Genomic DNA, 26,941 nt, shown 5'->3' with positions numbered 1-26,941 from the left:
GACTACCCATATAATTTCTCCAATATCCCAAGACCACATCATGAACAACAAATACAATGGCTAATCCCAATTTCACTTGAAAAGTATGTTTGGGGCATTGGATGGTGAGGAGAGAAGAGGAACAAAAACAAATGTTGCATATCCTGGACCTGGATGGAATGGTGGTATGAGAAAGTGAGTTGGTATGGGGGTGATTAAGGACATGACGAAGTGCTGTCGAAGAGACTTTGGTCAGTTGCTGCAATACAATTTTTAGATGATATACACATAAATTTCCTGTCCTTATATATGTTAGTTAGCTCCAGATTTAAATATTATTGTGTTGCATTTAAATCTATTCCTGCCGGCACAAATCTCCATCTCTGAAATCCATTCCAGCTTTATGAAGTTTCCAATGCTTTTGCCCTTTTTTCCCCACTTTCCACCAACTCACCAGCAGCAGATATATTTCCAACTGCCCAGCTTCCATGGGATTACATACCTCAACACCTCTGTTCTTTTTTTTACTTCTGTCTCCTCCCTGAAGATCTTTCTTAAAGCATTTGGTCAGACTTTGACCATCTTTCCTAACTTTATCCATATCAATGTTTTCTTTTCAACGCTATAAAGCAACTTGGAATCTTTTTATATGTTAAATGGTCCATAAATAAAGAGTTATTGAATAGAATATGAAAATTCATATCGTCTGCACTGAGGAATTAAAATCAAAAGAAAACTCCTTTTGTCATTTTATCTCTACTGTAACACAAGTAGATATTCATTTTAAATTAAGTATTAAATTTGTCATGTAAAGTTATGATTAATATATAACAAGAATTGTTTATGGGGTATAACTGTATTAATCAAAGACAGAAGCTTGAAATTATTGTTTTAAGAAATTTTATTTGTATAATAATAAAACTATATACAGATATAAACACTGTAAACTGACAGTATAATACGGTACAGAGTTTTAAACTGCACTGATCATCAGGCTTGGCAGCATCAGCAAAGACATCAACATGTAGGACCACTGGCTACACAATAACATTTTGTTTTGTAAAAATATTTTAGGTTTATAATGTGCTCTTAAAGAGACATGTTGATTCTGGGATCGGGATTTTTTTGCATTTCCTTTTTATTGTTTAGATCCAGTTTTAGTATTTACTCCAGATCAGATATATATACAATGGGCAGAACATCAATCATCTTCAAGGCAAAGGAATATCAGTCAGGGTGTAGAACTTATGTGGAAATTGAAACTGCCTGTTTTACTCACCCAGCAAAGTTTGAGATTAGGTATCAAATGGATTTACTGATACATTGTTCCAACAGTGCATTTCAACACCACCTCAGAAGACTACTCATATAATTTTTCTCAATTTCTCCAATATCAATCCTCTATAGACTATCTGAGTAATACTGGCTGTTAGTCCACAGGTCAGTGCCCAAAATCAAACAAATTGAGGCTGCCCAAACTAATTCCACTTTAACGTGTGTCGAAAGAGAGAGAGAGATAATATGAGACCTTGATCATGCCAGCCTGGGAAGAATTCAATTTTAAGCTGTGGATATAAGTGAGGAGGTTTCCAACTACCAATTATACAGTTCTTTCAAAATAACAACTCTAAGATAATAGCCATCTGTTATATCTGAGCTCCTGTAATGGATTGCACTTGTACAATGATGAACTGTCCAGAACAGGAAGCTTATAGTTTTGATCCATCAGACTAAGCTGGGCAACAGTGGGAGCATTGCAAAATAAACTAGAGTTCTTGTTCTTGATAGCTATCCAGTGACTTCTGGCAAATGAACATGCTGATGAGAACAAGAAAATGTACCATTGTCATATACGCTGCGGAAATTTGTTATTTGGATTTACACCCGAAAAAAAATCCCACTTTGGCAAAATACCAGAAGGCTGCGAGCATTTGTTGAACAATACTCCTGCCTAAGTCACCATCTTTGTGAGGCGCAGGGAGAATTTTAGACAAATATATCATGTCCCAAGTAGAAAATTAAGACATTTTAATATTAAAACATTGTGAATAAGATTTTAGTGTACATTTTAGTAATATTAAATGCCCATGATAAAATGTGACAAGTGACTAATGAACGAGGAATAGCCTAGACAAGTTAAAAATATGATAATATTTATTGATATTAAAAAAAACTTGAAAGTCATGGATGTTTAAACACAATTCATATCGTCACTTGAGGCTTTCAAGCCTTTAAAAACAAAACAAAATGGTTGCACCTGCTTGTGCCAAATGGCAGGAATATGCTTGATAAATACAAATGACAAAATCATTAAATGTGTAATGCCAAATATTTGTAGAATATGCATTATGTTATGAACTCTGGCTGTGAAAATATCCTAAACAAATGATTATTGTGCACTTTAATAATCAAATTTTTTTGGTGAATGTTCCATAAGAAGAACCACTCAGTTAACTTATCTAATGCCACTTACATTAAGTAGCAATATTCAAATACAACTTATTACTGGAAAATGAAAAAGCCAAAATGCCTGAAACAATCAGCACAGAAGAAACAATTTACAAGCAACAAGAAGTGTCAGGGCACTTTTGATGGTCTTATTATTTTAATTTCCCTAGTTGTGTCACAATATTCATGTGAAATACACACAACAGATTTCAGTAACCATCTTCTTACAACATTAAAGCTGAAATATGTCAGAAGTTCAATCTGAATATTAGCTAATACTTTATAATTCTAATGCAAAAGAAATTCCAAATCAACATAAATGATGAAATCTCAATATTGCAGGAAAAAGTTTAATTAGGTGCAAGCATTCATTCAGATTCTAAACCTTCTTCCTAGAACTTTCATTATTGTATGATTTTAAAAATAGCACATCCCTACTAAAAGTAAAGGGAATTTCAATTTGTGCTATACTGCATGCCTTCAACTACAAACATCTTTCAACCTTCTACATACATTTTACAGATAACATCACTGAAAGCTGGCTGAACAGAGTGCTCGACTTCTAGTATTTACAAAATTTTCATACAGTTCTGCTTCTGCTCAAGCTTTTCATGAACAAAATATTAAGAAAAAATGGTGTTTACTACAGAATGATTAAAGTTTCTATTGTGCCAGCTATCGAATAGTTTTTGAAATCTACCTTTTTTTATGTTCAACACAATAAAAGCATGTGCTATAAAATTACAGCAGTTCCAGGTAACCAATTTACAGAAACACACACACACATATATATATATATATAAAGATATATAATATATATGTATATAAACTAAATAATATTTCAGAAGACAAATTTCTAAGTTCTTATTTTAAATGAATGTCAGATTACCAAAGCATGTGGTTATCAAAAGGGAACTTCTTCAAAAATAATGTCTAGTGTCCAAGGTCACCTTTTTAAAAACAATGGATGTTAACATTTAAACAATTGCTTTTCATATCACAATCTATTATGTGAGAGTTAATTAACTGTGTTAAGACTTCAGAGAAACCATAAAAGTCAGAAACCTTAATTTTAAACATTGCATTAAGTAATTAGTGAGCATTATCCCTTCCCTTTACAAATTGCCTCACAAATCCCAAGCCTGTTTAGAGTTTCTTCCAATTACATTTTTATTGCCACTATTCTGGAAAAACTTTTATCAGAAAAAAAATCTTCTAAATCAGTTCTGACTCTTGCAGTTACTAGAAAATACTTTAAGTGAACAGCAAATATATATGTGACACTAAATTATTAACTTTAATTTGTCTCTGACATCTTTATGATTTATAGTGAATCATATAGTACCTATTACACACTGATTGTAAGTATGGAGTGGATGATCAGACAAGTACTTAAATGACTTTAAGACAAAAATGCCAGCAATTAATATTCAAAAAGTGACAAAACTAAATTTTGTGGTAACATGCTTTCAGTTAAATCAAAGAGCTTTTAGGCATGCACAGCAAATCAAACAAATGTTGTAAGCTATTCATACCACAGAAAATAAAAAATAATTTGGCAAAAGTACTTCTGGCAACATTAATATCCTCTGAAAAAGTGGCAGTGGTGTTACATCCAATCAATGCTACATGGTAACATTATATTGAGCAAGTTGTAAACTTTCAATTCACTTGGCTAATAGAAACAAGAATGATTAGCAATAATAATTTTCTGCCATTTTTTTTCCATATATCTCATATGAGTACAACATGACTGATCTCACATTTGTAGTTTTGAATTATTAGAAAGACAAATGTCATTCTCACTGCATACACAGTCTTATAAAATCCTATCAAATTGTCCATTAATAAAACTAATTCTGAATCAGCATTTATTGTAACTTCCATTTACATTGGCATATGGTCTGTTTCCTCATCAGCCTCTGCACAAACTTATAGGGCAAAGATACTCTTGTAAACAACTTCAAAAATATCTATAGATAAATTACAGCAAACCAGACTTCCCTTACTGCACGACCTGTCTCATAAATTGACACTAAAGAAAGCTAGAAAAGGAAAGGAATTTGATGAAAAAAATTACAACACTGAAAATTCCCTTTTCTAGAACTTATGATTGTGAGTGTTCACTGTAACAATTATTCTAGCACACATTTATACAAAACTACTTTCTTTGATCTTTTTTCATTAAAACTACTAAGAGCTTATTGTATTGGATTTGCATCAAACTCTTCCTCAGTTTGTGCCATTTGATGAAGGAAATATTTTTAACGGGAATTTGAGTGGGGATGCAAAGTATGTTCTTATCACAGCTTATTGAGCAGCACAGTCACCAAGCAGATAAATAATCATGCGTATCGTGCTAAAAATGTCCTGTTCCCATATTTGCCAAAATTGTGTCGATAACACTTTGCAAAAAGCTGTTCATGGCAGTAACTGTTTTTTTCTTCTGTCTTACTGAAAGAGAGCAGTCAAATCCTTGTGCATGAATACTCTACTCAAAACCTAATAGTATGTACTTCATGTAGATTCATATGTAAATTTGTACAATGGCACTGTTCCAAAAATAAAATAAACAGAATTTGTGTTATCTTTTGAATCTGCTCCTTGTGCATTTGTGTAGGCTTCATTTTGTTTGTTAAATCCATCTTCACTTGCATCACACATGCCTAATGGTACAACATTGCTTTTGGCACCAAAGCTTAACATGTAGTTCCAAATCTTCAGAGAAAAATACTTCTCGATTTCCAACAGAATTGTGAAAGATTGCCATCTATGAGAGTTTTTGTTTTACATTGATCAGATGTTTCCAAACCTACTTGCCTCTCAGGAATATGCCCAAAGATATTGGTTACAATTTCCAACAGATTGTTTTCTGCTATTATGTAGTAATGGTCATGCACCATGAACACCAATTTAAATATGATCTTCACTAGCAATCTCATACCTGTTCAATTTCTTATTTTCTTAAAATCTTTGTCTGGCTATACCCTGGTTGTTGAATGTGAATGGGGATGAGGATGTGGAAGTGTGTTGTTTTGTCCTCCAGTAAAAGTGTTGAATGTATGGAGAGGCTGCATTCCAGGTATGGTATTTGGAATCATTGTAATGGTGTTGGGGGTCATTAAAGGTATATCATCTGGAGATCGCCTCATTGCTAATGTGTAATCCGGAGGACAGGCTGTCCGCAGAACAACCTCATGTGGATGGATAGAATCACATTCATGATCAAGATCTGTGTGCTTCATCTGTAGTGACATAATCTCTTCTTCTTGTGCATGAGTCAGGTCATTGGAAGTGTTACGCTGAGGGCTGCATCTTCTGTGCACATCATGCCTCCTCTTATCCTTCTTATAATACAATGCTGCAAAGGCAAGGATGTTCAAAAATAATAAGGAGGCTCCAACTGCAATAGTAACACTTAACTCTGTTGAATAGTCTCTTTGATCAACCAAGAAAGGACCGGCTGAATGCTTTTGGTCATCCTGTTTGACAGTTGGAAAGACTGATGTCACAGGACGCTTGGTAGTAACAGACCATTTCTTTGATGGTCTGTGTGTAATTTCCGAAGGAACTTTTGTTGTTGTAGAAGTGTATTGAGAAATGTCATTTAGACTATGTAAGTGAGGAACCAACTCCAACCATAAATTGACTTTATTAGCTCTATAATGCTCTTTAACTCGTGGTTTCAGTCCAATGTGAAGATAAAGTTGATCTTTCTGAGAATATCTTGACCAGGCAACCTCTTCAAAACGGTTTGGCTTTGTGTGGATAAATTTTGTATCCTGAGGAACAGGCTGATTTGGGTCTCTGTAGGGAATAAATTTGGACTTTATCGATCATGGAGAAATTACATAAATTAAAAAAAACGTTTTTCCTCAGCCATCAAATTTTATATTTACACACTGGACACTTGTATATGGACTTGGCAATACATATTGCTGCATATGTTTTAAAGTAATTATTGCTTGTGCCATATATAGTAAAATTAACATGAATTTAACTGGGCAATATAATCTTTCATTACCTTCAAGGTGAATCCTATGTATAACACAAACATTGCCTTTTTTGAAAATTATTTGACTTGCTTTTACTCAATCATGCATCCCAATCAGCTCAATAAATATTCAAAGCTAGAATCCCTCACTTTTTATGTTCAGAAGGGATTGTACAGAGGCAAACGCAAGACAACCGAAGATAAGCCTGGAATGTGTGCATGTAAATATAAATATTGTGGTAAATATCATTGGTAATCTAAGTTACCATATGAGAATATGGTTTACTGACAAATACAGAGACCTGGCAAAGAAGGAAGGCTTGGGAACTTAAACCTTCCTGGCCACACGCATTCAGAAAAGGCATGGAAGGAATAAGGGTACGGGTGGGGAAGGAGGGTTGGAAACTATGTCAACCAAAGGAATCACATAGCACTGGAGAGGGATAACATCATTAAGGGGTAAAGTCTATTTGGTTAGAATTAAGAAACAATGGGTCAGCTATTATACTGTGTAGACTATAAGAGGTCAAACAGTGAAAAGAAAACAGAGGAGAAGGTTTGTAAATAGATTATTGAAGGATGTAAAAAGAAAGTTGTGTAGTGAAGATTGATGATTGCAGCTACCTAATATAGGCAGGAATCATAACAGTGTAAAGGGCAAAGAGAAAGAAGAATTCCTGAAATATTTAGAAAATTCCTGAAATTCTAATCAACAAAGTAGGAAGCAGTGTTGGCTCTTGTTCTGGGGAAGGAGGTGGTGCAAGCTGAGCACTTTCAGTGAAAGAGCATTTTGGGAACACTGATCATAAAATCATTGGGTTTAGAGTATTTATGAAAAATGCCATGGTTCAATCTAGCATAAAAATGCATAACTAGAAGAGGTGAGTTTAAGAAAAGAGCAGGTGCAGTTGGAAAGATATCAAGAATAGCATCAAAACAGTAAAGGGGGATGTGCTATCAGTACAGAATAAATACTTTCCCATGAGGGACAAAGAAGGGTATCTACAGCTAGAGTATCTAAGTGATTAACATTTAAAATGAGACAGAATAAAGGAGATTTATAAATATTACAAGGTTCATAACACAACAGAAAACCAAACTGAATATAGAAAGTAAAATGTTCCAAAAATGTGAATAAAATTGTAAAATGAAAATATAAGATTAGATTAGATTATAACATTCAAGAGAAACAGTCTTTTACAATAAAGTAAGCAAGAAATAGGCAGCCAAAGAAAGGGTGGGGTTGATTAGGGTTCAAACAGGAGATCTTCTTATGGAGGGAGAGGGCATGAGGAACGAAATAAGAGCAGTGCATCTGTTTTTACCAAAGAATGGGATGCCACCAATGTGGCATGAAAAGAGGAAGCAGTAACAATACTTCATAGGGCTAAAAAATAAAAATGCATTTTAAAAATCCTCAAAGTAGAAAAGCTATGGTTCATGTGAATGTGTCCTCAGTGACTCAGGAAAGTAAGGATGGAAATTACAGAGGTTGTCACACAAACCTATTGGTGTCAATGGACTGGATGATTGCAAATATTGCATCTCTGTTCAAAAATCTGAAGGCATGCATATCCTGCTTCAAAGCTATTCAGACTATTGGTAATGCTAGAGAAGTTGTTTGTGACAATAATCTGGAGAAAATTAATTGGTATTTGAAAACAATGGGCTATAAGTTCTAACAAATTAAATTCAATATAGAGTTGTAAAAATGAATATTTAATGAAAAACTTAAATGAATAACAGAGATAATGTGGTGTATGTGGATTTTCAAAAGGCATTTGATAATTAAAAACTATAGAATTCAAAGGACATTTGCAGCTGGGTGCAAAATTGCCCAAGAGACATAGAGTAGAGGAGAATGACTGCTTTTCAGATTGGAAGGACATATGCAATGGTGTTCCCAACAGGATAATGTGAGGACAACTACTCTTGCAGTTGCATATTAATTGCTTGTATTTAGCTATATAGGGCATGACTACAAAGGTTTGCAGACGTTATGAAGCTTGGAAATGTAGTTAACTGTAAGGATAATTATAGATTATATGCGAATGTAGATAGACTAGTAAAAACACACAAGATCTATGGAATTTAATTAAAAACAGGGATACTTGGGTTCCATGGACATCAAAACCTCACATTATTTAAGAAATATCCTACAATTCGATATTTTCTACAAAAGTGGATAACTTCACAGTTTTCCAAATTATGTTTCACCTTCCATGTCTTGTCCACTGATCCTATCTAAATCCCCTTGATACATATTTGTATACTCCTCAAAACTAACATTTTAAACTAATTTTGTATCATTGGCAAACCTTTGGTATGTACACAAATCTTTGAAGGTGACAAAGCAATTTGGAAAAGTTGTTAAAAAAGCATATAGGATACTTGGCTTTATTGATAAAAGTAGTACAAATGCAAAGAAATTAGTCTCAACATTAGAAATCACTGGTTAGATCTTAGCTGGAATGATTAATTCTGGCATCATATTACAGAAAGGATATAAAGTCCTTGGAGAGAAGGGCAGAACACATATCAAGGATTACGAACCTTGGTTATGTGCAAAACTGGTATTGTTGGGATTATGCTGTTTGGAGCAAATCATGTGAAAAGAAGGTTTCATTGAGATGTCCAAAATCATGAATAGTTTACACAGAAGAAATGAGCACATAAGGAAAAATGATTTGCAGTGACAGGAGGATTGGTAACCATTCGATACAGATTTAAAGTGATTGGCAAAACAACCAGCGGCAACATGATAATACTTTTAAAGCTGTTGTGATCTGGAATACATTAGCCGAAACTGTGTTGGAAGCAGATTCAACTGTAATATTCAAAAGATAATTAGATATATACATGAAAAGAAAAACGCAGGGCTACGGAGCAGGGCTGTTTGGAAAGGGTACTGACAAAGACACGATAGCCTGAATTACATCGTTCTGCATTATATCTTCCTGTGACTCTGTAATTTTGAATAATAATACTCACAAATGATGACTAATTATCTGGTTTAAAAAAATCCCAATGCAAAATTCTATTTTTGACACATTCATATAATATTGCAAATGCAATAAATTGTTCTGTTTACACTACAATCTGCCAATCACAATTTTAATATGCTGTACATCTTAGCCAGAATGAATAGAGCTATTCCTTGTCCTATATTTTATAGATTTCTACTGGGATTGCTGACAGTGTACTCAACAGCTGTGGTGGGAATTTCAGTTTGACAGAAAATAAAGAAGATTTTAATGAAGAGATTTTCAAAATATAATGGGCTATGTCGAAGAAAAGATGGTGGAGGGTTGCCTTTCAGAAAGGAGGCCTGTGACCAGTAGTATGCCACAAGAATCGGTGCTGGGCCCCCTGCTTTTCATCATTTATATACATGATTTGAATGTGTACATAGGAAGTATAATTAGTAAGTTTACAGATGACACCAAAAATGGAGGTGTAGTGGATAGTGAGGAAGGTTACCTCAGAGTACAATGGGATCTTGATTAGATGGGCCAATGGACTGAGGAGTGGCAGATGGAATTTAATTTAAATAAATGTGAGGTGTTGCATCTTGGAAAGGCAAGTCAGGGCAGGACTTATACACTTAATGGTAAGGTCCTGGCGAGTGTTGGTCAACAAAGAGACCTCGGAATGCAGGTTCATAGTTCCTTGAAAGTGGAGTTGCAGGTAGACAGGATAGTGAAGAAGGCATTTAGTATGCTTTCCTTTATTGGTCAGAACAGTGACTTTAGGAGTTGAGATGTCATGTTGTGGCTTTACAGGACATTGGTTAAGCCACTTTTGGAATATTGCGTGCAATTCTGCACTCTCTCCTATTGGAAGGGTGTTGTGAAATTTGAAAGGTTTCAGAAATGATTTACAAACATGTTGCCAGGGTTGGAGAATTTGAGCTATGGGGAGAGGCTGAATAAGGTGGGGCTGTTTTCCTTAGAGCAACGAAGGCTGAGGGGTAACCTTATAGAGTTTTATAAAATCACGAGGGGCATGAAAAGGATAAATAGGCAACATCTTTTCCCTGGGTGGGGGAGTCCAGAACTAGAGGGCATAGGTTTATGGTGAGGGGGATAAATTTAAAAGGGACCTAAGGGGCAACTTTTTCACACACAGGGTGATTGTGTATGAAATGAGCTGTCAGAGGAAGTGGTGGAGGCTAGTACAACTACAATATTTAAAAGGCATCTGGATGAGTTTATGAATAGGAAGAGTTTAAAAGGGATATGGGCCAAGCGCTGGCAAATGAATCCCAATTAGATTAGGATATATGGTCAGCATGAATAAGTTGGACTAAATGGTCTGTTTCTGTGCTATACATCTCTAGGTCTCAATGACTCTAAGTACTTTCACAGAATGCAGTTTTAACTATTAGCAACTTGCCTGTAATGAAATATGCCATTTCAGTAATAGGCAAATATGATCAGAAATATTTAATATAATCTAAATGAAATCAATCTTAGAGTGCTTTGGTCTCTTACTTTTTCTTAAAAAATGACAATTAGGCAAGAGATTGTAGGCAGGCAATAGGCTAGAATGGAATACTTCCAACATAGCATCAAAAATGAGCATTTTTGTTTTGTCAATTCCAATGGCTCCTACCATTTACTTACCCTGTTTTTGCAAAGTTAGTCCAGTATGTCATCACAACAGCGCTTAGCATGACATCATTTTTGGAGAAATTACAAGGGAACAGTTCAGTAGCACCAATCATTGGAACTCCAAATACATAAGGGATTTCATCTCCATGAGAAGCATCAGCCCAAGCTGGCATCATGTCACTCTGGCAGTGATGATAAAAGGCATAGAAGAAAGTAGGTGAACCAAAGCCTGAGTGAAGATCAGCTGTAGCCACTGCTGGTGCCACCCACTGATGGTCAGTAAACAAAGCCAGCAATGTTTTCCTCCGTGTTTCTGGATTATGTCGATCTGCCCAATCTGTGTACATGAATTTGATGGTCTCCCTCAGGACATCCTTTCCTTCAGGATAACCATACAAGTTATCCACAAAATTAGATACAGCAAAGTCGAAATCGCTGGCTGAAACTCCATCCTCATTATCCACTATGCTTTCGACAAATTTATATCCCTCACCTTGATTTACTCCCAGCATTATGTCATAGTTAAGAAATTCACCCTGTTCCATTAGAATTTGAGGATCATCAGGTATAACGTCTCCATCAATGACTGGTCCAAAAGCAATGTGGTATCTTGCAGGCTGGATGTCTTGTTCAACAAGTTCTTTGTACTGCTTAGTACGTAAGCATTCTATCAAGTCAATGGTATCTATCATGTTGCAGCCAACTTTAGTGGCTAACTGCCTTGCGAACTTTGCTGGCTGATAGCTGACTGCCCAGCTGGACAAAGCGGTACCACTTTGTGCTATTGCCCTCTGAAAAAGTCCTGTGGACAGATATCATAAAGGGTACTAAGACAGTTATCAAAGCTTTCAATTACATTTAATTGTTAGAAATGAATGAATACTAGTGGTGGCACCTGGTCATCAGAGTGGTTCAAAATGATTATTACACATAAGTAATTCTCAGTAAAACTCTTAAAGAAGGATTCAGATTTCTTAACCATCCAAACTAAGTGGAAATAGTCCTACAGGTAGCTAGAACTTAAGCCCATCAAGAGAAGAAATTTCCCTTTTTATTATGTGTTTTATAATACTCAATCATTCATTATCATTTACCTTTGACGAGTTGATAAATTCTATTAACTCTGTACAGCTGACATTAGAACTGCCAAATTCATCAATGTTCCAATGACAATGCTTTTTACCCCAGGAACTAACTAGCAAGAATTTTTAACTTCAACTTTATTAAGAATATATATAATTCAACCTTTAAGGTTAGAATTTTAAGATTATTAGTCATGATTTATCAAACATTTTGTTTCACCATATAACACAGCTTCCAATTATGACAAATTTTATAGAATTACTCAAAAACTGTATTTCTCTTTTTGGGTGCAGATGTATTTTGAACATTTTCTGTTTCTATTTTTGATTTTATGCAGGATTCTTAAGTATTAGTTTCTTTAAGGTCTGGGAAGGACCATCACTTATTACATAAAGTATCAAACTCATAACCTAATGCACTGTGGCAAAGACTTACGGGGAGATGTTCTTGATGGTTCCTAGAGTATGTTAACTGTTTGTTTGGTATTAGATGAGAGGTTATCTGCAAGCTCTGAATAATGATAAGTTACTGAAAAGTGCAGATATGACTCAATATACCTGTTCGTTCAGTAGCTCAAACACCAACAAAGAGCTTAGAAATAACAACATTATAAGTTAGGGCAATAATATTTAGGAGAAATCAATGAAACATAAATAATAAAAAGAAATAATATTTTATGTTAATATGTGTGTGTTACAATAAAATCTTCATAAAACTCTGGGCCAATATATATTTAAAATATATTGTGGGGAAAAAAACATATCTTCACACAAGCTTCTCTTTTAAGGTTTACAGTTTGGTTGAAATACTGTATTGGAGGACAAGTGGGTAACTCAACTCTAGAGGGTTAATAAAATGAGACCACAAAACCTACTGGAATTATGAATAGGAAGGGTTTGGAGGGATATGGGCCAGGTGCTGGCAGGTGGGACTAGATTGGGTTGGGATATTTAGTTGGCATGGACGAGTGGAACCAAAGGGTCTGTTTCCGTGCTGTACATCTGTATGACTCTCCATCTAGTTCAAAATATATTTCAAGTGTAAGAACATAGTTACGAATTCAGTTAAAATATGAGGACAAAGCCAGGTGCTTTAAATAAGATCACATTGTATTCCACAAAGGAATTTGTTAGAAAATACAGAAAAGCAGAAGAATAATTGAGAATCCTCGGAGCCACCACCAATTTTAAACACATGAAATAAGAGAACATTTCAGAATGTTTCTGTTTCTTATATTAGTCTTTAAATCACAAAATAAGTTATTTACATTTGCTAATTTAATAAAATATTTTAAATTTCAGTTCAAATAAAGAATATAAAAATAGTTTCATTTCAGAAAAAGATATGAAATACTAACCAGCAACCTATACTTTAGAAAAAAAGAATAACAAGGCAACTTCAAATCTTTAACCAAGTTATTGCACCCATGTGAAGATGGTTCTATGCATCAGCATGACAGATGAAAATTGAAGGAAGATGAAGTATTCAAAACTCAAAGTACACAAATTGATCAGTGTGTCAATGAAATCCCTGTAAAATGATTCAAGTTGGAGCTCAATACCACTTCAAATAATACATCAATACATTAAAAAGTGTTCATGTCAAATCTAGCATCACTGCACAGGCATATTTAAGATCATTGCAACAGACAGCAAAGATCTTGAGACAAAATTATCTGTGTCATTCGTATTTCAAGGTTTCTCATCAGTATATTTAGTTCTAAGTTTTCTCAATAAGAATATCCAATATAAGGATTCTGTCTCTTTTCAGACGTGCCTTCTATGAATCTGAAAATATGAAGGAACTATTGGTATGATTTCATTTGATAGGCATTGATGAAAGGCACAACTTTTCATTTGCGGTGTTCTTTCAGGATACGTTCTCCTGTTTCAGTTTGTTTTTCAACAAGAAAAGATAAAGAATACGCACAACAGTAATGACAGTGAACTAACATGACAGTGAACTAACAGAACATAATTGATAGGCAGGCAATGGTCATGCAAATGGGTGAATGATGGATGGCTGGTGCAGGATGCAGAAAATAAATTTGATGGCCTAATGGACAACAAAGTTTGCCTTCTACCTAAAATCTAATCTACTTCTACCAGTGATAGGCATGTGGGGTAAACAGATACTCACGCACATAAACGTCTGCTTGTGACCTCGATGCTTTGACAATTTTGGATCATGCATGCAAAACATTCAAACGTTTTTCAGATGACAGCAAGCAGCTCATGCATTCTCAAACAAAAGATTTCTGAACCAGGCACAGAAATTTTTCCTTCATTTTATTTGAAACTCTACAAATCCAATAACATCACTGGTGCCAAAGTGAAAATAGAAAGTGCAGCGGCATGACAAAAGGCCTTTCATATGTCTGCCCGTCATTAGTAATATAATTTGGCAGCATATATTTCAAGAAGTGGGCTTACTTTGACAGACAACCACTTTTATAAGAAAGGGTAAGAACCAAAAAACATCAGCTACTTTGATGTGCTGGTGTGCTGTTCAGAAGTCCACTAGAATTTGTGATTTGCTGTTATTTATAAAGATCAACAGGTTAGAGAAAGTGTGTCACTCAAAATGTGAGCATGCACATAAGAGTTGACTCAGGATAAAAAAAATCTAATACAGCCAAAGAGATTGCTCTTTTCTGAGTTTCAGTAAACAATTATATAGAAATATATACAGAGCATCACATGATACTAATGGCGGTGACATGCAGACACCAAAATTGTCAAAATTTTCAACCTGCTTAATACCTTTGGTTGAATTGCTCCAACGGTTACCTTCAGAATAATGGGATAAAGTCAACAGATTGACACAAGAGGCACCAGCGCCTGATCCAAAAACAGTTATTCGTAATGGATCGCCACTGAAGAAAGCAATATTTTCACTAATCCAACGTAATGCTTGTATTTGATCAAGAAGCCCATAATTTCCTTTAGCAGCTTGGTCACCGGTGCTTAAAAATCCTATGCGGGAAAGAATAAAGAAATAAATTTAGACTAATTAGTTGACAGATTAAAAGAAATAAATATGCTGAGCAATTTTTCTGCTGTACTTTCATTATTTGTACAATACAAGAAGATCTGATTTCAAAATATCACAAGGTTTTGATTTTCAGTAAACCAAAAAATTAGAAAAACTGGTTCTAAGTAAGGTGATAAGAGGATAAATTCATTCATATACAGAATATAAAATTTTACCGTGAGCCAACAGCTGCATGATAGACGCAGCATCCCTTACTGGCATCACTGAAGAGCTGATAATGGCCCAGAGCACTGTCTGTCCTACTAATTGACGTAAATGGTGTTAACATGAATGAACGTCTCCCTCAGAGTTTTAGAAGTGAGTCACTGTAAAAAGAGTTCTAATTATTTGTTTTCACACCACAGCTAATCTTTCTCCCTGAAGAGATTAAAACATTGTCATCTGTTAAGGTCATTCACCAATTCCCAGAAAACTCCACTCCTACCAAGATATATTATGCAGAGAATTATAGGTAAGGATCTACAGCTTAATGATTATGCATATTTTTAATTGGTTAAATGATCATCCACTACTTCCAATTTTGCTTTATTTGAACCAAATTATCTCTACTGGGTATTTATGAAATTCTATTGATTAGATCATAAAATGTGCGGTATTTGCACATTTACGTGAGAACACCTGTAGTTACTGTCAAAAAGGTAATAAAGACTTAGCAATCTGCCGCCAGTACTTTGAAACTAAAAGAAAATGTTAGTCTTAATTATGATTAAATACATGAAGCTCTTGAATTTGGTGTTTTAATGTTTAAACTATTAAGCCAACACAATATATTATTTTCCAAACCAATATCTTGAGTTTGAGATTGGTTTACAATAGCCATGTGAAATGAATACACAGCGAATGATTAGCCATACTGTATCAAAACATGTTCAAGCATAAAGAACTGAAAGCTCTAACTGAGGTCTGAGAGAATGTGTATATAAACAAAGCTGTAAATGAAGAGTTTTTGCAGTAAGTCCCATGAACTCTAGCAGCATTAATTTGACAGACAAAATAGAGTTAGACCCAAACATGCAAAAAAACCTTTGAGTGAAGTAGTTTTTTAACTCGGCCCTAAATTATAAGGCTGTTACTCTGAAATTATGTTCATCCTGTGTTTTAGATTCCCTGACCAGTGGAAACAATCTCTTTGAATCCATCCTATCAAGCCCTTTCAAAATCTTATAAATTTCAATGAGATTGCTTCTCACTGTTCTAAACTCCAGAGAATCTAGAATCAATTTGTTCAGTCCCTCATCTAAGACCAACACACATATCTCAGGGACTAATTTAGTGAACCTTTGCTCTAGTGTCTCCAATGTAAATATATCTTCTTTAATGTGTAGACCTAAACCTGCACTCTGGATGTATTATTACCAAAACTTTTACAACTACATTAGGACTTATTTATTTCCCAGTCCAACTGCCTTGCAATAAAGGTCAACTTGTCACTTACCAATAAATCTTTGCATTTCTTGAACAAGCACACTCCAAGTCACTATGAACTTCAGCATTTAGAAGTTTTACACCTTTCAGTCTTTAGACCAAAGCAAAGAACTTCTCATTTCTCTATATTATAATTCATTTCCGGTCTTGTTGCCCACTAATGTAACATTTTATATCACATTGCACACCTGCTGTGCCCTCCCCACAGCTTATTTCCAATCTACTTTTGTACCATTAGAAAACTTACACATATTGCTCTGTCTCTTCATTGGTCATTAATATAAGTTGCAAACTGAGGACCAACACTGGCCCTTGTGGCACTCCTACATGCATTCCTGGACATCTGGATGATTAAGGACACCTAAGTTAGACTCCTATTTATTGACTCTAACTCCACATTCAACACCATAATTGCAACCAAACTCTCACCAAACTCAGAGACTTAGGACTCTGCTCCACACTCTGCAACTGGTTCCTCGACTTCCTGACCCACAGGCCACAAACAGTAAGGATAGGCACTAACACCTTCTCCACAATAATCCTCAACACCATTGCCCCACAAGGCTACATACTCAATCTCTTACTATTATTCTTATATGTGGCCAAATGCAACTTTTATTCTATTTACAAATTTGCTGGCGATACCTCCATAGTGGGTCAGATTTTAAACAGAGGTTTTAAAAAATTATTTGTTTTGGGATGTGGGCAGTGCTGGCCGGCAAGTTGTTGGAGAGGATACTGAGGGACAGGATCAACCAATATTTGGACTGTCAAAGTCTGATTAGGAATAGTCAGCATGGATTGGTACATGGATTGGGAAGTCATGTCTGACAAATCTTTTAGATGTGGACGTGCTGGTGTTGAACTGGGATGTACAAAGTTAAAAATCACACATCATCAGGATATAGTCCAACAGGTTTAGGGTGTAGGTTTGCTCGCTGAGCTGTATGTTTGATATCCAGACGTTTCATTACCTGGCTAGGTAACATCATCAGTGGCGACCTTCAAGTGAAGCGAGGCTGTTTCTCCTGCTTTCTATTTATATCTTTCTCCTGGATGGGGTTCCTGGGGTTTGTGATGATGTCATTTCCTGTTCATTTTTTGAGGGGTTGAAAGACCTGGATTGTTTTTTTTTAATATGTAATTTCAGTTACATCACACTGTAAACTTTTGCTATAAATTCTGTGTTCTCCGATCTTATACTCCACAACCACCTAATGAAGGATCAGCGCTCTGAAAGCTAGTGCTTCCACATAAACCTGTTGAACTATAACCTGGTGTTGTGAGATTTTTAAATCTTTTAGAGTTTTCGAAGAGGTAACCAAGAGGACAGATGAAGCTAGGACAGTGGATGTTGTCTAAATTAACTTTAGTAAGGCCTTTGACAAGGTCTCGCACGGAAGGCTAGTCACGAAGGTTAGGTCTAATGGGATCCAGACAGAGCTAGCTGATTGGATTCAAAATTGGTTCGACGGTAGGAAGTAGAGAGTGAAGGTTGGTCTGGAGGCCTATGACTAGTGGTGTGCCACAGGCATTGGTGCTGGTACCTTTGCTATTTGTTATTTACATAAATGATCTGGATGTGAATGTACAAGGCATGATTAATAAGTTTGCAGATGATACAAAATTAGGAGGTATCATTGATAGTGAAGAAGGTCATCAAAAATTACACAGGGATCTTGATGGGATGGGAACTGGGCTAAAGACTGACAAATGCAATTCAATACAGATAAGTGTAAGGTGTTGCACTTTGGAAAGTCAAACCCCAAGGTAGGACTTATACAGTAAATGGTAAGATCCTGAAGAGTGTTATGGAACAGAGGGACCTAGGAGTACAAGTACATAATTCTTTGAAAGCAGCATCACAGGTAGACAGGGTAGTGAAGAAGGTATTTACATGCTGGCCTTCATCAGTCAAGGTATTAAATACAGGAGTTGGGACGTCATGTTGTTTAAGTTATTGATGAGGCCACACTTGGAGTATTGTGTACAATTTTAGTCACTGTGTTATAAGAAAGACACAGTTAAAATGGAGGGAGAGCAAAGAGCGTTGCCAGGACTAGTAGGTCTGAGTTATAGGGAGAGGTTAGCCAGGATAGGACTTTATTTCTTGGAACATAGGAGAATGAAGGGTGACCTTATTGAGGTGTCTAAAATCACGAAGGGCAAAGATGGGATGAATGCATATCATCTTTTTCCCAGGGGGAAATGATTTAAGAAGGACCTGAGGGGCAACTTCTTCATGCAGAGAGTGGTGTGTATATGGAATCGGGTGCCAGAGAAAGTGATTGAGGCAGGTACAATAGCAACATTTAAAGAACATTTGGATAGGTACATGGATGGGAAGGGTTTAGAGAGATATGGACCAAATGCAGGCAATTGAAATTCGCTAAGTGGGCGCCATGGTCAGCATGGATCAGTTTGGCTGAAGGGCCTGTTTCCATGTTGTATTACTCTATGACTCTATTGCCCATCCCTAATTGCTCTTGAGAAGGTGGTGGTGAGCTGTCTTCATTAACTGCTGCAGTACACCTGCTGTGATTTGACCCACAATGCCATTAGGGAGGGAATTCCAGGATTTTGACCCAGTGACAGTGAAGGAACTGCGATATATTTCCACGTCAGGTTGGTGAGTGGCTTGGAGAGGAACTTGAAGGTGGTGTCCTTGTATCTGCTGTCCTTGTCCTTCTAGATGGAAGTGGTCTTGGGTTTGCAAGGTGCTGTCTGAGGATCTTTGGTGAATTTCTGCATAGGAAAGAGTACAGAGAATGCTACAGAAAGACTATAGTACAGAAAGAGTTAGACAGCTTAGTGGCATGGTGTAAAGACAACAATCTATTCCTCAATGTCAGCAAATTAAGGAATGAGTCATCAACTTCAGGAAGCAGAGTGGAGGACATGCCCTTGTCTATGTCAATAGCACTGAGGTGGAGATAGTCGAGTACTTCATAGAGTCATAGAGATGTACAGCACAGAAACAGATCATTCGGTCCAACTCATCCATGCCAGATATCCTAAATAAATCTATTCCCACTTGCCAGTATTTGGTCCATATTCATCTAAACCCTTCCTACTCATTTACCCACCCAGATGCCTTTTAAATGTTGTAATAGTCACAGCCTCCACCACTTCCTCTGGCAGCCTATTCCATATACGCACCACCCTCTATGTGAAAAAGTTTCCCCTTAGATCCTTTTTAAATTTTTCCCTTCTTAATTTAATTATATGCCCTCTAGTTTTGACCCACCCCAAGGAAAAGACCTTGTCTATTGACCTTTTCCATGCCCCTCATGATTTTACAAACCTCTACAAGGTCACCCCTCAGCCTCCAAAGCTCCATGGAAAATTGCGCCAGCTTAGTCAGCCTCTCCCTCCAGCTCAAACCCTCCAACCCTGGCAACAAGCTTGCAAATCTTCTCTGAACCCTTTCAAGTTTCACAACATTTTTCCTACAGCAGGAACACCAGAACTGCACACAGTATTCCAAAAGTGGCCTAACTCATATCCTCCACAGCCAATTCATATACTCAAGACACTGATCAATAAAGGCAAGCATACCAAACACCTTCTTCAATATCCTGTCTACCTGGGATTCCAGGACCTATGAATCTGGACTCCAAGGCCTCTTCATTCAGCAACACCTCCTGGACCATAGCGTTAATTGTATATGGGCTACCCTGATTTACTTTTCCAAAATGCAGTATCTCACATTTATCTACATAAGAACTAGGAACAGGAGTAGGCCATCTGGCCCTTTGAGCCTGCTCCGTCATTCAATAAGATTATGGCTGATCTTTTCGTGGCCTCAGCTCCACTTACCCGTCCTCTCAACTTAACCCTTAATTCTTTTAGTGTTCAAAAAATTACCTATCTTAGCTTTAAAAACATTCACTTTGGAAGCTTCAACTACTTCACTGGGCATAAAATTGCACAGATTCACAATCCTCTGGGTGAAGAAATTCCTTCTCAATTTGGTCCAAAACCTGAGGATCGCATTTTAAGCCTATGCCCTCTTGAACAAGTTTCACCCACCAGTGGAAATATTGTCTTTACTTCTATCTTTCTATTCCTTTCATAATTTTAAGTTTCAACAAGAACCCTGCCCCTATTCAAAATTCCTATGAATATATTCCCAGACTACCTCAATGAATCTTCATAAGCCAAATCCCTCAAGTCCAGAATCAACCTAGTGAACTTCCTCTCCACTCCCTCTAGTGCCAGTATATCCTTCTCAGATAAAGAGACCAAAACTGCAAGTAGTACCCAGGTGTGGCCTCACCAGCACCCTGTACAGCTGCAACATAACCCCCCTGCTTTTAAACTCAATCCCTTTAGCAATGAAGGACAAAATTCCATTTGCCTTTTTAATTACCTGTTGCACCTGCAGACCAACCCTCTGTGATTAAACTTCGAAATTAAACTTCATTTGCCACTCCTTGGCCCATTGGCCCATCTGATCAAGATCCTGTTGTACTCTGAGGTAACCTTCTTTGCTGTCTACTATACCTCTAACTTTGGTGTCATCTTCAAACTTACTAAACATATGTCCTACGTTCACATCCAAATCATTTATATAAATGATGAAAAGCAATGGACCTAGCACTGATTCTTGTGGCACACCACTGGTCACCAGCCTCCAGTTTGAAAAGCAACCCTCAACCATCACCCTCTTCATGCTCCTAGAATTAAATATCACCTACAATCTATTCCGGTCCATCCATGTTGACACTACAGTCAGGAAAGCACACCAATGCCTCCATTTCCTCAGAAGGCTAAGGAAATTCAGCATGAACATAATGACTCTTATGAATTTTTATAGATGCGCCATAGAAAGCATCCTACCTGTATGTATCACAGCTTGGTATGAAGACTGCTCTCCCCAAGACCATAAGAAATTTCACAGTGCAGTCCATCTTGCAAACCAGCATTCCTTCCACTGACTCTTTCTACACTTCCCGTTGCCTTGGAAGCAGCTAACATAAGCAATGACTTATCTCATCAGGCAGAAGATACAAATGTTTGAAAACACATACCAACAGATTCAAGAACAGCTTCTTCCCTGCTATTATTAGACTGTTGAATGGACCTCTCATAAATTTGAGCTGATCTTTCTCTGCACCTCCTCTGTAGCTGTAACACAGTATTCTGCATTATATTCTAATACACTGATGTACTTATGTAAGGTGGGACTTGTCAAGTATGCAGACAAAACAATACTGTTCATTGTATCTCAGTACATGTGACAATAACAAACCAAATGAAATCCACGCTCCACTGCCTGCCAATTTGAAAATGTCCTGCTTATGCCCATTCTCTGCATTTTATCCATTAACCAACCCTCTATTCATGCTAATATATTACCCCAACTCAATATGTGTGGCGCCTTATTTAACTCACGAGTTGAAATTTCTAACTATGGTAAATCTGTCAAACAGGATTTCATTTCAGCAAAATCCATGCACTTCTTCTAATTATATTATGCTTTTTGAAGTGAACTGTTAAGACTCTTTTAGGAAAAGATTGCAACATTTTCCCAACTATTGATGTTGGGCAAATTGGCTGGTGGTTCCGGTTCTCACTCTCTTCTTGAAAGGCAGTGTAATACTTGCCAACTGCCAATCTGATGGGGGCATTCATGGATCGAAGGCATTTAGAAAATTACAGATAGGGCATCTAACATTTCAACTGCTATCTCTTTCAGAATCCTAGGTTTGTGGGTCATCAGGTCCGGGATATTTGTCACACTTTAGTCTCTTACCTTTCCCCAGGCCTGAAGAAAGATATTCTGTTTCCACTGGTTGGTATCAGTAACTAGGGGCTACAATTTCAAGAATGTCAGAAAGAGTGAGATAAGGAGAAACTCCTTTACCTACAGAGATGTTAGGATTTAGAATGCATTGCCTGGGAGAGTGCTGGAGGCGGACTCTATATGAGAGCTGGATATATATTTGAAAAGGATGAACAGAGAGGTTAATGGAGATAGGGTTGGAGAATGGAACCACATTTCGGGAGCCAGTACGAATGATCTCATTCTGTACTGTAAATCTTTATGATTCTATGATTCTTTTTCTCTATTGGTATTAATTTCTTGATACCCTCTCTCTCTTTTAAACAGTAATCTCGCTGTCATTTTTTTCTACTGTGAATACAGACAAATAATATTTGTTCAATGTCTCTACCATTTCCTCATTTACCCATGGAAATTTGTCCTGTCTCTGCTTCTAGTACACCATTAGTTGCATTAACTAGTCTCTACCTTAACGTGTTCTTATGAAAGTCCTAATGCTGGGTTTTACATTTCTAGCTCATTTACGCGTATACTCTGCTTCTTGCCTTTTTTGCACTTTTTGCTAGACCTTTACTATTTTCTGAAAGGCTCCAAAATCTGAAACAGTTATTCCTTTTTGTAGTACTGTAATGTCTCTTCTTCTAATCTAACACAATTCTTAACCTCTTGAGCAAGTCAAAGTTGGGTCTTTCTTGCTGAGTTTTTGTTTTTCAATGAAATGTACTTCTGGAGAACATTTTGTTTCTTTAAATATTTTCCATTGTTCATTTAAAGTCGCAACTTCTAGTGTACTTCCCTAATTAACGTTAGTCATTTCTCTTCTCTGAACTTTACTTAAGTTTGGGATTCTTGTTTATGATTGGAGCATACCACTTTCAAATTCAATGTTAATATGGTTATTTCCCCATGGATTCGATGACATCACAAATTAACCCTGTTTCACTATACGATTTTTGACTTAAATTAGCTTTATCCCAAATTTGTTTCATGAAGTATTTTTCCAAAAAATATTCTAAAAACTCATCTTTTAGACCATTCTTATCAATTTAATTGTCTCAGTCTATATGAAGATTGAAATCCTCCACAATTATTACATTGCCTTTTTTTAAAAGCTCCAAATTTAATCACTAGGACATTAGTTACAGTCATACTCAAGTGACACCCTCCCCAATGAAATATTTCACTCATACATGAGTACCATTTCCAGAAAACCATGATTCAAATCTCTTTTTCCAACATCAATCTTTGAGCCACACATTTAATTCTCTAATCTGCTTGACCCTATGGTGATTGGCACATGGTATGGATAGCTATTCAGTGATAATCACTTTTAATGTTCTGCATTTTATTTTGGAGCATTAACCTACTCAGTACAAATTATTAAATAAAGTAAAAATATTTTCACGTTATCAGGATTAGCATTGCTTTGCCTGGTTATAATAAATCTTATCCAATGTAAAATACAAAGACAAACTAATGTTAAGTACAAAGGCAATGTAACTGTGAACGACAGTATCATGTTTAATCAGAATGCCCGTATTATGTAAGAGCAATTTAACTTTTAATGCTGTATTTAATCTTAAACAAAACAATTAGAGTAACAATTTCTTAAAATACAGGGTGCGAACACGAAACTATTACCAAGAATGAAAGGGTTAAAAATAATTTGTTCCTAGATCTATAAACCATCTTCCTAATCAATAACAAGGAATTATGAGTTGCTGAATGCATTATATAGGGAAATAATAATCAGTTCAGAATTGCTGGGGAAGTTGACATTATAACTCTGCAGGGAGGAAAGACAATTGGTTTCCATGAAGATTTTATATATGAGATACATTTGAGTCAACTCAGGATTGAAAACTGAATAGGCAAAAGTGAGGACTGCAGATGCTGGAAATCAAAGTCAAGATTAGAGTGGTGCTGGAAAAGCACAGCATCTGAGGAGCAGGAAAATCGACATTTTGGGCAAAACCCTTCATCAGGACTGAAGGATTGAAAATTGAATGGCATTCCAGAAGTTAAATATTTAAATTTAAAATCAATACTAATAGTCCTGGGACATTCTCACAGAATGTTCCCATAGTCTAGAATGTTGGCTTTGTTTGAGAAAAATAACTGAATAATGGGAACTGCCACACTGGGACTAAACTGAAGTGGAATATATAAATCTATTTGATTTAATTCATACTCGGAAATATCCAACATCTCATTTAAGCCTGTTGCGCTATAACATTCACAGCAGAATTCATTTATTTTCTATCTGCAGGTTATTCACTATATCATTCCCTCATTTATGCCAAAAAAAACAGCAATGGTACGTGAATACAGTTTTACTCAAAATATCTGAAAATACAACTTTGAAATAAATCACTTTAACAAGTTGAGTTCATGTTACAGTCAGGAACAACAGTGAACCATTTTCAGAAATCTACATTTTATCTAAAACTAATCTCTGCATAACAGGCCTACAGGCATGGACATTCTGGTGGTGAGACAGATAGCACTACAGACCTAAAAATGTCAAGTTAGATATTCCTTGTGATAGATGACCTTGACACGTGTTATTCTTTTCAGATTTCTGCAAATTAATTTTGTGTTCATTCTTTTCCGTATAGGGCTGAGAATGAACACAAGATTAATCTCTGAAAATGACAATTTCTCAGTCATCTTAAAATTATAATAAAAATCAATTCCTTTACTTTAAGTATTTTAAATTGCCATGACTTAAACAGACTTTCTGCCACAAAAGTACTTTATTGACAAGTTTTCATTGTTTACATTCATAAATGTGTTGCCTGCTAGCAAATTATTCCATCCTATTTGAAATTTAAATAATGTTAATTTAACATAAAAGTGTCTGTAGTGTGTACATTTGAACCAGTTAAAAACAAACTATCAGTGGAATCAGTCAGAACTTTCCCCCAGGCATTTGATACTCAACAAAGTGGAATCTTTTCTGGGTCGTTACCCTGCACATTTTGAACGCATCCTTCCCATAGTCTCACTTTGTTGTGGTTCTGTTCGCCGAGCTGGGAATTTGTGTTGCAGACGTTTCGTCCCCTGTCTAGGTGACATCCTCAGTGCTTGGAAGCCTCCTGTGAAGCGCGTCTGTGATGTTTCCTCCGGCTTCCTCCGGAGCACCCGAGCTACAAATCTTCTCACAAACTTTGAACACCTACGGGCAAGAGACGCTAAGACAAGCAAGGAAATGGGAATCCTGTGCCAACCGCCTAAGCGCCACATACGAACAACTCCGGTTCCAAATGCCGGAGGAAACATCACAGATGCGCTTCACAGGAGACTCCCAAGCACTGAGGATGTCACCTAGACAGGGGACAAAACGCCTGCAACACAAATTCCCAGCTCAGCGAACAGAACCACAACAACGAGCACCCGAGCTACAAATCTTTTCACAAACTTTGAGCCTCACTTTATGGGAAGCAGCCAATTAACAGGCCGCTTCTGCATTCACTATCCAATTAGTAAAGAACACCAGGCCACTGAGACAGGAATGCAAGACATCATGACTCGCTTCAATGCAGCCCACTATTCCCACTGTAAGACTGGTGGAAATGCTGCTGAAGGCCAGGGTGATGAAATAGCGAGGCACGCTGTGCATTCCATTAGCATCTGTGGTGTGGCTGGAAAGCAACAAATAACATTATTGCAGTGCTTAATAGTAAGAATGCAATTTGGGCAGAAAGCAACTTTGCCATTTACTGCCACTGGGCTCATCAGTAGCCTGAAAGGTTTAGGGCTTTGATCTCCAATTGTTGGAGCATGCACCACTCCCAAAGTCTGCATTATTGAAAAAAACATATGGTTTAATTGCTCCTTTAGGTGTCTTAATTGGCTTCCTGCTGGTGCCACAAGGAACTAGTCTCCAAATAATGTGCATGGAGGTCATAAGATGTCACTAAATTGGTCCATCATGCTGCACTACAAACTGTCCATGCTATTCCCAAAAACAACTTCACAGGACTAAGAAAATCCAGCCTAATGAATTAATCTAAACATTTATTTCCGGCACTTGTATCTGCCTGAAAATAGGGATAAGATTGAACATGGTGGTCTATAAAAAAGCAACAAAATCTGCAGTGCACTTTGCTGTTTGCTATTTGCTATAAATATTTTAAAAATGAATTAGAAATCAATATCAAATGTAAACTTATAATATATTTGTCCTAAAGGAAGTCAAATGCTATTGTATATTCCTCAAATTAACTAATGATGGAAGAGTTAATCTAGATCTTCTATAATTCCATCTTGGTGTACTTTAATTAAGAAATAAATGGCCTATGAAGTAATTTATATTCATAGATTAGGTGTCAACTGTGAAGAATTGCTGCTCAAATTATAATGGGTTTCTGGAGCAAAGGCTGACTTCTTTAATGGTGGTCCTTTTTTTGTCTAATTTTCACATGGAGCAAACACTGTTCAGGGATTTTAATGCAACCTGCTATACTTTCAATGGCAACAACTTACATTAATAGAGCCTAATGTAGCCAGGTTTCCAACTCATTTCACAGCTACATCATGAAATAAAAAAAAACT

General features: G+C 36.4%; 1 protein-coding gene across 8 annotated transcripts in view; it reads right to left on the bottom strand.

Annotated features, from left to right (window-relative positions):
- Window positions 1-2,115: 2,115 nt before the first annotated feature.
- nlgn1 (neuroligin 1) overlaps window positions 2,116-26,941 on the bottom strand; it is a 666,539-nt gene continuing 641,713 nt past the window's right edge. For 5 of the 8 annotated variants that reach the window (XM_043702211.1, XM_043702212.1, XM_043702214.1 and 2 more), the window contains 3 exons: window positions 14,880-15,092; window positions 11,047-11,836; window positions 2,116-6,234 (listed from right to left, as the gene is read on the bottom strand). In XM_043702211.1, the coding sequence (XP_043558146.1) occupies window positions 5,409-6,234; window positions 11,047-11,836; window positions 14,880-15,092 (1,829 nt within the window). In that variant the 3' untranslated portion in view covers window positions 2,116-5,408. The remainder of the gene's footprint in view (window positions 6,235-11,046; window positions 11,837-14,879; window positions 15,093-26,941) is intronic. The other 3 variants (XM_043702213.1, XM_043702215.1, XM_043702217.1) reach the window with 1 other exon arrangement.

The sequence above is a fragment of the Chiloscyllium plagiosum genome, chromosome 13 (assembly GCF_004010195.1).
Source record: "Chiloscyllium plagiosum isolate BGI_BamShark_2017 chromosome 13, ASM401019v2, whole genome shotgun sequence".
Classification (NCBI taxonomy): Eukaryota; Metazoa; Chordata; class Chondrichthyes; order Orectolobiformes; family Hemiscylliidae; genus Chiloscyllium; species Chiloscyllium plagiosum.
Note: the sequence above shows the minus strand (reverse complement) of the source record. Positions and strands in the feature narration are given on the sequence as shown.